General features: G+C 47.4%; 1 protein-coding gene across 12 annotated transcripts in view; it reads right to left on the minus strand.

Moving 5' to 3' along the window:
- The window catches only part of PTK2 (protein tyrosine kinase 2), a 254,549-nt gene that overhangs the window by 114,209 nt on the left and 127,582 nt on the right, over positions 1-12,758 (minus strand). For all 12 annotated transcript variants that reach the window (XR_012378376.1, XM_073893261.1, XM_073893260.1 and 9 more), the window contains one exon: positions 6,694-6,748. Coding sequence is in view for 11 of the 12 variants with exons in the window: in XM_073893261.1 (XP_073749362.1) it covers positions 6,694-6,748 (55 nt within the window). In the remaining variant the exon portion in view is untranslated. The remainder of the gene's footprint in view (positions 1-6,693; positions 6,749-12,758) is intronic.

Below are 12,758 nucleotides of genomic sequence, written 5' to 3' on the forward strand. Positions count from 1 at the left end.
GGCAGACCTGCTTTCCAGGCTTTTTTTTTTAACCTTACAAAGCTGGTTGTAAAAAAAGAGCTCACATGTGACAGGTAAATGCGCACAGCCTCCGAGTCCCTGTGGGTCCTGCCCCACTGCCCCGTGACAGGACTGCCCCCACCCTGCTTCCCCAGCGTGTTCTGTGCCTCCACCCACCACCAGCAGGAGGACTGCTTGGGGCGTGAGGCAGGAATGTGAGGCCAGGCCCTGCTCCTCCGCCCTCCTCCTGCATCAGCCTCACGCCCTCAGGGCTCTGCCCTCAGTGCTCTCCGTGGGCAAGACTCTGCCTTCTGACCTTTCCCTGAGGCTCGAAACAGTGTGTCCTGAGGATCAAGGAACACCAAAGAGTGCCCGGCTTCTGCGACTCTAGGATGGGATGGAAGCCATCACTCCAGCACTCCTGCCTCATCCCCAACACCCAGCTGGGGACCCCCGCACCTCAGCATTTACCTGCTGGGAATTTCTGAGTTGCTGGGATGGCCCTGAAAGTGACAACTATGAATGTGTATCAACACAGAGAGTCTGAGGCACAGGTTTCCCGCATTTGTCCCACATCAGTCTCAGGCAGCCGAATGTGCGGAGAGGTGTGAGCCCCCTGAAGGCTGCTCTCGCACGCGGCCCCTGCACAGCAGAAGTCTCTCGGGGATGAGGGTGGCCCAGGATCCACTCAGGACTAGTTTCCTGTGCTCACACAAACGACCCTGGCTCCCGGCAACCACTGCGGCCCCGGGTCAGGAGGGAGTGCCCACACTTTCCCACAGTCTGCCCTTCCACATTGCTCCAAGCCTCATGTCCAATGCCGGACAAGAACTTTCTAGAAAACCCTGCTGTCTAACAGGAGCCCCAGATACGTTTCTATGAGAAGGATCTTGTGGCACCGTTTCTTCCCCACTGTCTCAGCGAGGAAACAATTCCACAAGATATAACCTCCTGGACTCTCCCAGTGTTAGTCAATACACTTCCAGAACTGGCTGGAGCAAGCAAGACTGTTGTGCGTCACATTCTGTCCTATTTATACTTTCAACTCTCGCTTTGTGTTTGCCTGGATTTAGGAAACAAGACGTCTATCTATGAATGCTGTTCAATTCGAAACCAATTCCTCTACAGAGAAAAAACTACCCAGAAAGTGATACTTCCTCGGAATGAAGCAGTGTTATTAGGCTAGATCATGAGAAATCGCTACAATTTAGCCACTGTGAACAATGAAGTAATTTTTATTAGTCAGCCTAATATTTATGAGATGCTGCTAGCAGCAATGAACTTGCAGGGCTTCCCAGATGAAAAGGTTATATAACGTAATGCTAAAGAAAATTTGCAATAAAAGAGTAACAAGTAGAGAAGACATTAATCGAATTCTTTCACCCACCCACCCACCAAATGCTAAATACAGATGTATTAACAGTGCATGCAAAGTGTGTTTTTTAACTGAGATATATCTGACATATAACACTGTATTAGTTTCGGGTGCATAACACAGTGATTCAGTATTTGTACACATTGTGAAATGATCACCCCAGTGAGTCTAGTGAACATCCATCACCTCACACAGTTACCAATTTTATTTTCTGGTGATGAGAAATTTTAAGATTTACTCTTTTGGCAACTTTCGAATATGCACTATAGTATCATTAACCCTAGTTGCATATACATGACATCCCCATGACTTATTTATTTTATAACTGGGAGTCTGTATCTCTGACCACCTTCACCCATTACAGCAACCTACCACCCCCCCACCTCAGGCAACCATCAATTTGTTCTATTTATGGGCTCGGGTTTTTTTTGTTTTTAGATTTTACATTTAAAATGTGGGATCATAGAGTGTTTGTCATTTTCTGACTTATTTCATGTGGCATAATGCCCTGAAGTCCATCCGTGTTGTCACAAACGGCAAGACTTCTTCCTTTCTTTTTATGGCTGAGTAATACACCACACCTTTGTTATCTGTTCATCTGTCAATCCACTCCCCCTGGCATCCCCACGCCTTCTGGCACGCAGATGTCAGGAACCGATGAATGCGAACGACCGCTAAACCAGGCATTTCTGTGCTTGATAATAATGTTAAGCCTGCAATGGTCACCTGTTAATCTTAAAAATGAGAATGAGGACTATTTTCTCTGAGAATGAAACTAAGTGTTCCTGACAGTGCTCTAGGAAACCACTTTTATTACTTGGGAAGTGTACAGATGCTTCCAAGGACTGTGAACTACTGACCTCTTAGCATTACTACTTCTTAAATTAGATTTCTACTGTGAGTTATATTCAAATAAATTGAAATTTGGCTATTCTAGTTACTACCTCATTTTTAGATTTACACAAAAGCTGCAAAGACAGGACTCAGAGCCCCCTTAACGCCCCTTACCCTGCTCCCCTGTGGCCAACCTCTCACAGGACACTAGCACGCTTGTGTAGAACACCGGAACTAGCTCCTAAACCTCGGCTTCGACTCTGATCCCACTGGGCTGCCCACTAACACCCCTGCAGGGCCTCACAATGCATTTACTCATGTCTCCTCTGTGTCCTCCGGCTGGGACAGCTTTGTGACACTTCTGGACCATTCCTCAGGTTGGCTTTGACTGTTTGGTTTTACTGGTACAGTGTTTTTACAGATGTGTCTCCGGCACTACTAGGATCAAAGAGACAGAAACTTAAAATATCTTGTAAATTATTCTTAGTAACTTAGGCACACACATCTCCTGTTCTGTTCTGTCATCCATCATGGCTTACTTAAGTTCCATCAAATTCAACGAGATATGAGCCTTTGGGGAAAAGCAAGTATTAATGGATCTGGCCATTCCACAGGGCTGCTCTGGATGAAACAAGAAGCTGACATGAGTTTCCTGTTAGTGGAAGTTTTGCTGGCAACAGTTTGGAAGAAAGGACCCTGTACCGCAGCTGTTCCCGCCACATGGGAAGGACTTGGGCGGCAATCAGCGTGGTGCTGAAGATGTTTATGCAGAAAGTAAAGAAATGTTGGTCTATGGAAATGAACTACTGATTGAGTATTTAAGAAGCGAAGCAGACTTTACGTGTACAAAATTACATTAGAAGGCAGGTGGGAAGTGAGTTCTGCTGAACTCAGGTGAGAACCACTCAATGAATCTACACCTACACCAAGCGGTAGCAACAAATTCTCTTCTCCCCGGCTTGCAACGACATCAGCAGCGACTGAACTTCTCAAAACACAACTGCTCTTTATTTGGTTCAGGGCAAGTTTTCTCAAGTTCCCCACGGTCGGCGCCTCCCGTTCTGCTCCCATGGAAGCCACGGCGCCCAGGCCCCAGCACTGCACATCCCTTACCCGCCCCCAGCACAGCCTGCCTGCAGCCTGTCCTCCGTGCCCTGAAAGCCGCACAGTGAGCAGGCCCGTGGTCTGCTGGGAGAGCCACTGCGGGGCTCAGCTGCCCTGACACCAGTGGCAGGACAGGGAGGCCAGGCATCGGGACAGATCCGAGGGACAGCCTGCAAGAGGCCTGGAGGGACGAGTCCAGCCAGGGAAGGGGGCTCGTGTGCAGTGAGGCAGGCGCGGAGCGGCAAGCGTGCGGGGCTCTCGGAGCTGCTCTCCTGAGCGGGCCTTCCCTACACGGCTCCCCACTAACTCGGCTCATCTTCCCAGTTGCTCTTCAAGCTGTCCACTCGGTCACCCCAAGTAAGGGCTACCTAACATTACCGAGTGCCAGGCACCATGCCAAACACGACATCATCGGGGCCCTCGTGGGTCTTAAAATATAGTGGAGGCAGACAGACAAAATGCAGCCAAGGAAATAACTGTGAATACGAATTTGAGAAAGTAAAGATTAAGACCCTGAGCAGGGGGGCGCCTGGGTGGCTCAGTGGGTTAAATGTCTGCCTTCAGCTCCAGTCATGATCCCAGGGTCCTGGGATCAAGCCCCGCATCGGGCTCCCTGCTCGGCGGGAAGCCTGCTTCTCCCTCTCCCACTCCCTCTGCTTGTGTTCCCTCTCTTGCTGTGTCTCTGTCAAATAAATAAAAAAAAAATCTTAAAAAAAAAAGACCCTGAGCAGGGTCCTGCAAGAGGAGGATGGGCCTCCGGCTGTCCCTGGGATGCTGAGGACACTGTGCGAGGCCAGGTCTGGGAGAGCCGGCCACGGGGACGGGGTGCTGGGGGAGGCTCAGGCCTGTCCCCCTGCGGACCTCCGTGGGCGCTATGGGTCACCTGGGCTACACTTGCACCAGGGTGCCTGTGACCTGTGCCACAGGGCCCCGTTTTGAGTATGAGCATCCTTTTCAATGTAGAGTGATTTGTTGAGGCTCCCAAGCAACAGCAGTCACAGCTCTGGTGACAACTGCTCCTCAGCCCGCACACAGTTTTGAGGAGACCGCCGGAACAGAGAGGCTGCCCTGGGGCTCACACTGGAGAGGGCTCAGCACACTACTGACATACGCAAGCCGTTTTCACCTACTTTCCGGCTTTTTAATTTCAAATTGGTAGTGCATTTTTCTGTTCGGTGAAATGTAAATTTGCTAAAGAACTGTGTCTTCTACTTGCGTGAACGCCTCCTCCCCACCCTACCAGCCAGCAAACTGCAGATTCATGCCCAGGGGCATCCCTTCCACTCGAGGATCTACCTTCCTAGGCCTTCTCGGCACCACAGCACGACTCTCCAGGTCAAACCGAGTCTCCCGTCCTCACAACTCCAGGAGTACAGCCAGCCCACACCTAACAGCCCTCCAGGAGGACACAACCCCACCACGACCCTCACGTACCTCCAAACACCCTGGATTTCTCCTGCAACCCCTCCCGCCCCGCCAAACTTCACTTAAAGCTCTTGCCTCTGTCTGCCACCCCTGGGCCATGTCACTCATGCCAATGGTCTGGGAACTACCCGGCCCACCCATTGCTGTGCGTGGCCTTGACCATCTGCTTGGAGCACACTGCAGGAGCTGGTTCCCCACCGGTTCACTCTAGCCTTTCTTGAGTAGCCCAGGACACTTGGATGAAAATAAAACAGCAGGATAGCGACACTAGAGAAAGAGCCCGAAACATCACAGAAGAGTATACTTCTCCTCTGCTCTTAACTGTGTTTATTACATGTGTAGAGTGCTTTATACTTTAAAACAAACACTTCCATATCTGCTTCCCATTAGATTACTGAGAAGCTGTGTGAGCAAGGGAGGCCCTTACTACCTCCTCCATGACACTTGAGCAAGCAGCACCCAGAGCCTGCACACAGGGCCTTTGTCACCTGGCATTTGGCAAATTGTACCAACACTATGACCCAATAATAGGCCATGGGACATAGTCGACAATATGTAAGGAACAAATAGTAACAGCACAATGGCCAAGAAACTCTTGTGTAGAAATGATTAATGCAGGGGCGCCTGGGTGGCTCAGATGGCTAAGTGTCTGCCTTCGGATCAGGTCATGATCCCGGGGTCCAGGGATTAAGCCCCGAGCCAGGCTCCCTGCTCAGAGGGGAGTCTGCTTCTCCCTCTCCCTCTGACCCTCCCCACCGCTTGTGCTCTCTCTCAAATAAAATCTTAAAGTAAATAAATAAATGACTAACGCAATAACAACTGCTGGACCTGGTATTTTATCGTTATGAGTAAGAAACTCGGGGCTCCTTCTCCTCTTCATACTAGGTAACACCTAGTGAGTTCTGTGCTCATTGTTCTCAGACTTTATATTTATGAATTCATTAATCCTTGTATGAAGCCCAAGTGTTAGAAAGTGGTTTCATCCCCATTTTACAGATGCGGAAACTAAAATACAGTAAAACTAAGTAACTCGGCCAAATCCCATGCAATTCATGGTGATGAACTCAGAATTTTCACTAAGGCAGTGTGGCTTCAGAGCAGGTTTTCTGGACCAATACGCTACATTCTCTTGTAACATACATTTTAGCCTGCTTGGATGGTTTTCCGTGTGACTATACTGGTATAAAACACCACCTCTGTGATAAAAAGAGCAGCAATGGCCACCACTTATATAGACTGTGGTAAGTAACATACATAATCAATCTGTTAAATATTCACCCCAACCCTACAAAATACTATTTTCTTCATTGTGGAAATAAGAAACAGGACCAAGACCATGGGGCTCATAAATGGCAAAGCTCCCATGAGCTGGACTCTATTCTGACCAAAGCCTATGCTCTCCCTCCACACTTGAACATCTTGGCATGTGCTCTGGATTGGCTGGAAACCATACCTCAGAGCCCCGCGGTGTCCCTCCCCTGCGGTTCCCTCTGCAGGGAGGGAGAGAAGATGATGCTCTGCAAAAGTTACCCATAAGGAGGAGTGTCCACGTGGTTGAAACAAGAGAAGAGAGATCTTTACAGTGCACTTATATGTGCACATGTGTACGCAGACACACCAACATTCAGCTACCACTATGATCTGTTTACATGCTGCTTCCTCACTTATGTGGATCAACATACCTGGGACCATAAAGACCTAGGTGACAAAGCCCACTGTGCATGCAACCTTCTTAGTCTTGTACTTAGCTAAGCATCACACATAATCAATAAGTGAAACTGTGGCTTTGTGGGAGAAAGCTGTGCCTACAAAAATCTATTTGCCATTAACACCAGTAAAATAACTACCAGCCTTTTTATATTGTAACTTTTAGACGTAAGGGAGAAAACCATATACCACGGGGAGGTATTTACATAACGTGGTCATCTGATTACAATAAAGCAGATTCTAATTACCTTGACAGAATCCAGTAAACTCCTAGGAAAAAATCGCTTCAAACCAACATCTTTTCTGAAACATAAAAAGAAGCGTATTAACAAATAACACCACCAAATCAATTAATATAATGACATTGTTGCAAGAACATAAATGCAATTTAAATTATTTATCCTTCCATGTATTATTCAGGAAGGAAGGAAGCAAAATAAAGCTCCAATTTACCAGCACAGTCAAGGAAGGGGTGGGACAAATCATTTTCTAGATATGAGTAGAAAACATCAATACAAGTAGCTTTCAGTAGAACATCTTTTTCCTGTTTTAACCCTCACTGTTGAAAACCATTCTACAATTGTGCCTCTTGGCAGATGGCAACGCCTGAGTAAACAGTGCTTAAAGGTTTGCCTTATAAACACCAGTTCCTACCAGGTCACATCGTATTTGTAGACACAGCAGACTGGCCAGAGTAGGAAAAGGTGTGGGATATACCATGGAAGCTTAAAAAAAAATTCCTTGAATTAATCCTAAAAGTTGACTATTTTTTTTAAGTAAACGTTTTTTGATTAAGGGATTCATTCATCTAAAGTTTATCATCTCAGTTTCACACAGGAAACCAAAAGTGAGAAATCAGATGATTTGCTTAAAGTCAGAAAGCTAAAAGTGTGGAAGGTTGGAAGTCCCAGTGATTTTCTTTAGATCAGGCTACAGAATTGATCATTACTATCACAAGCCTCAAAACACTCTGGCTAAGCAGACAGACCAGAAAGACCAGCTCATTCTTTTCCTACTTCCTTTGGTACCGAGTATGTCGGGATTTTTGGTCACTAGAGGGCCCTCATGTGCTAGTAAAATGAAACAGCCTTTGCAGCCATCAGGGAATGTCCAGAGACAGGTGGAGGACATAAAAGGATCAAGAAGGAGTAAACTAAACAGTGGCATCTTTTCAGAATTACATAAGGAAACTATAAGCTAAATAGAAAATATTTTTAAAAACACAAAAGGGATGACTTCTTTATCCATGATTGTTAAGTTAGCTGGCATTATAAATGAAACTATAGAAATCACATGGAGTTTATATGGTTGATCCCATATCCAAACATTTCAACCCCCTATTCTATAATCTGACTACTAGTTAGTACTTGCTAAATCCAAAACTGGTCTCAGTCCCCATTCTTTTTCATTGTTAGTATGTTCATGACATGCTTCTGAAATTCTTTCTCGACATCCAGGACACACTGTTTCCTGGTTCTACCTACTAGTTAATTCATACAACCCTGGTTTTCCATTTATTTTTCTAACTACTTCGCTTTGTAACTTATCTTTCCAGATCTGCATCATCTACTGTGACTACAGGGTGTCAAAGAAGGAGAAGTGTCCCCCCAGGGTCTTCCCTTTCTTGCTGCCTCCTAAACAGACAGGGACTTTGCATTTAAGGGTTTGGGTGCTAGCCACTCTGGGAAGCGGCACATTAAGCACGTAAAGAGAAAAATCTAGAATTTTTAGGCACAATTCCTGAGCACTGTCTCCCCTACTTTCCTTTCTGGGCAACTGTTCCATACTAACAAGCACTTCATACAGAGAGCTCTGGGCTGGAGTCTTCACTTAAGCCACAGGATGGATCTGGCTATTACTAAACACCTATAAACCTGAGGTTATCTATTTTTAAACTGGGAATGCTAAATCCTGCTGCAAACAGTGATGCTGAGGATGAAATAAGAGTGTGTTAAGTCCCTACAACTCTTTCCTCCAGAAATACCGTAGGTGTCCTCCTGTCCGGTGAGAGTTTGGTCCACATGCCTGGCTCCCTGTTGTTTGAGCAGAGGGAGGTGGGACTCTTTCACCATAAGCAGAACATACAGTGGGGGTGGGGGAAGGATAAAACCAGAAGAGCAGGTGGGAGGAAGGCCGGCAGGTGCCCAGGGAAGAGGGGGTGGGAGGGCAGGCAGCAGAGGAAGCGACAAAGGAAGAGATTCAAACCTGCGGAGCGCCCGATGACTGGACATGTGTGAGAGCACTCCGTGCACTGAGAAGGGGGGCTGGGGGTGGGATCTCTTTCAGATGTGTGGGGTGCAAGCAAGGCGTGCGTGGCCTCCTAGTGGGAATTTCAAGGAGGCATTTGGCCCCCACAATGGATGAGGGGGAAGACCAGGGCAGGGGACATCCACCTCCCGACTGTGAGACCAGCGTCACCATTAGTCAAAGAGGTAATGCATCTACTTTTCTTAGAGTCAAAGCGGAAAGCAAAGAATTTATCACACTCATTTCTGTCACAAATGGGGAAATTAAAGATTGACCCAAAGGGTTGTATGTTTCATGAATAATGAGAAAGGGCATACTTCTGTGAAAACGAAGCTTATTTCTAGGTGTTACTTTTATTTTCAAGATGAAGACAGCTCCATTTGGGGTGGGGGGGGGAAGCTAAGGTCAACTAATGCTGGTAAGTAGACAGTTTAGTTTTTCTATTTTTGAGCAATGGATTTATAACATTTGTCCCTATCTTAGACCTCTTTTAAATGTGACACCTGGGGCACCTGGGTGGCGGCTTAGTCGGTGAAGCGTCTGCCTTCGGCTCAGGTCATGATCCCGGGATCCTAGGATCCAGCCCCATGTCAGGCTCTCTGCTCAGCGGGGAGTCTGCTTCTCCCTCTCCCTCTGCCCCTCCCCCTCCCACTCATGTTCTCTCTCACTCACTCTGCTCTCAAATAAATAAATGTTTAAAAAATCTTTAAAAATTTTTTTAAAAATCTTTTAAAAAATGTGACACCTGGCAAGTAAGAAACTAAAAATGAGGCTAAAGTATGCAAAATCATTGGAAAAATTCAACAACAACACATATCCATTAATCAGAAAGCCAATCTACTTTAGGCTTCCTGGTGGAGGACACTGAGGAACCCCAAGGAGCACCTTGGGTGCTGTGTTCACAGTTTTAGGGAGAGCCTATTACAGACAACCAAATTTAAACCCTCTCCTAGGACACCCAGCAGGGACAGGCAGCCTGTCCCACTTTCAACATGAGGCCACCTCTCCGAGCTGTGTGTGTCTGGCACTGGGTGACGGCATGCCCTCTGATGTGTAGCAGTTAAGTTTTTAGCTTCTTGTGCCATAAAACTCATCTGAGCCCAAACTCTACACAAGTGTGAGATGATGTGAATCAAACAATAAAAACTACTTATATGTCTTCCACAAAATACAACTACTGGCCTTTATTATAATGTAATTCTTTACTATACACATACTTGTCAAGGGGTAGATCCTAAATTCACGTAAACTCACTGGACAAAAAACTAGCTACATGAAAACTTTCAGAACACGGCCAAACCCCAATTCCAAAATTCAAGCATTAGGTTGCTCGATTCCCATGCATTCAAAGGAAACGTCCAAACCCACACACAGCTGACAAGCTACTAGCACCAGGTGAGAGCTGCACTATTCACTGCATGGCCACGTGAGGCAATATATACTTAAATTAGCTCAGACTAATCTAACAATCCAGTTCCCTGGCATGGTGGCTACATGTCAGGGACTCAGCGGCCTCACATGGAGAGGGGCTGCCTCGCAGACCAGGGAGGAGAGGACATTCCCGCCACGGTGGGACGCTGCGCTGGGCTGCAGCAGGGAATCCAGGACGGCAGGCACCCTGACTCTCCAGGGCTCAGGGCCGTGGCTCGAGGGCTCCTCAGTGAGCGGAGGGGTGAGCAGGACGGACGGATGCTGGGTACGGCTGCGCACCCAGCACAGTGACCACAGGATGAGCACGCAGCGTTCCGACCCCTGGGACGAAGCCCTGCAGCCGGGAGGAGGGCGTCCCAGGATGATGTGGCAGCAGCAGGGCGGCGGACCTCCAAGCTCTGCTCCTCCATGTCTCAGGGCTGACCACCCGCTTCCGGGCCTTGCCCTTCCACAGCCCACTCCCGACGGAGAGCTGTCCAGGTGAGCAGGCGGCAGTCCTCACCACCTGCAGCCTCTCCCTGCCACCCAGGCTCTACCACACAGCAGGATGAACTCTCCAGAGTGCACAGCTCCTGCCTGGAGACCCCCAGCCTGTGGCCTTGTCCTGCACACGTGCATCCAAGTCCCCTGACCCCTAACCCAGCAGGCTTGGGAGACCGCAGTACGGAATAAGCTTCAGTCTCAGTAAATTCTTATGTCAAAGATAAATTTATTTCCCCTTTGGCACTACTTCTGAGAAGACCCTGGCCTTGTCTGTTGGCTTCGGGTAACTAATGCTCTGTGGACATAATTCTTCAAAGATTTAAAGCCCAGGCAAAAAAGCAACCGAAACTGATGTCAAAATACAACCAAAATGTGCATTTTCATACAGCATCCCTACTTTATCCTTGCCCTGAAACTCTGAGTATCTTTAATATAAACATGCCGCTGAGATATTTAACTTCTGAAATACCTTAAGCCTCTTAAAACTGATAAATATGAAAAGTCTCTGACGGCAGTACAGACTGCTACGCACCTCTGAATGGCACTCTCTCCCTCCTCCTGGGTAATAAGCAGCGGTGTTCTGGCCAGGCACAGTACTAGGTTCCTCCGCTGTAGCCAGCTGTGGCCACGTGACTAGACTCAGCCCATGTCCCTCTAGGGGAAAGTACTATGTACACACCTGCGTCCTTGCAGGGAGGGGATAGGAGGAGGGTGCCCATTTCTTCCTCCTCTGGGAGGCTGGAATACAAATGTGACGGGTAAGGTCCACCAGCCATCCTGGGTCACGGGGGGAGGGCATGCTATGGATGATGGGATGGCAAGGTGAAAGAGCCTGGCACTCGGGGGCGCCTGGGCGGCTCAGTCGTTAACCACCTGCCTTCGGCTCAGGTCGTGGTCCCGGGGTCCTGGGATCGAGCCCCGCATCGGGCTCCCTGCTCCGCGGGAAGCCTGCTGCTCCCTCTCCAGCTCCCCCTGCTTGTGTTCCCTCTCTCACTATCTCTATCAAATAAATAAAATCTTAAAAAAAAAAAAAAAAAGAGGCCTGGCACTCTGGTGATGAGGAACGGCGACTGCCTAGGATTTGTTTTGTATTAAAGAGAAATGACCTTTTATCTTAGTTAAGCCACTGTTAATTCATGCCAAATCCTTCAGCATCGTCTTTTATGTACCACAGGTAACTAAAGAAACTTAATAGATTGCTATTAGGAAGACAATGAAGAAATGAATCCAATGCAAACTTATAATTATCCTCTGTTACTTTTAAATCATGAATTGTTTTTCATCCAAGAAGCACCGATGGCTGGAGCACCACATAAATGTCGGGCACCGCTAGGCGACGGGGCTAGAGGGCCTCCGCCAGTCCAGCAGGAAACAGACACAGGCAGACAAACAGCTACAGGGGAGGACACCACACGCGAAGGTGACAAAAACACACGTCTTGAAAAAGCGAACCACATAATAAGGAAATGAGCAGAACCAAAAAGTGAAGTAGTTCATATAAAATAACTTCACAAGTCTGTAGTTTAAACAAGAATCAGTGGTATGTAAAATTCTTCCTTCAACGAGATCACAGTAGGAACCATAATTTAAACAGTTTCATTAGCGTATTTTGGTTAATTTGTCATTGTCACAATGCAGTTGTTAGTTTGAGTACAAAACATTTTTTTAAAACCTCTAATCTGACCTCCTGTGGCAGCTACGTTCCTCCCCTGCCTCGCCTCTGCTCATAAAGGTGCAAACGGAAGTCTCATCCATCTGCATGCCACTCTGCTCCCTGGAAGCGTGCATCCTCAGGAGGACGTGTTCTGGGGCCGGGGATGATGCGTCACTGCCACACATCTCCCTTTTGTCTACAGAGAAGGCACACTGGTTCTACCACGGTTGGAAAGAAAGCTAAAGACTAGCTCTTTAGTTGGTTTAAAGAAAAACTACAGAAGTTCCCACATAGTGCTTTCCCCACTCTTAGAACCTGGCCCAGTTACCTTTAGCATGATTCAAGATAGTTATTTAGAAACATGGTAAAGTTGAAGGGGTATTCTTCATTAGGCTATAAACAACCAAGATTGTCTTTAAATTTTCTGACAGAAACTAGGCAACCCTGTGGACTATTTCCCAATTTTTCTCATTACTGGCAGGGAAAAAGAGAACCCTA

The sequence above is a fragment of the Callorhinus ursinus genome, unplaced genomic scaffold (assembly GCF_003265705.2).
Source record: "Callorhinus ursinus isolate GAN/ISIS: 27379988/994484 unplaced genomic scaffold, GSC_fseal_2.0 scaffold5, whole genome shotgun sequence".
Lineage (NCBI taxonomy): Eukaryota > Metazoa > Chordata > Mammalia > Carnivora > Otariidae > Callorhinus > Callorhinus ursinus.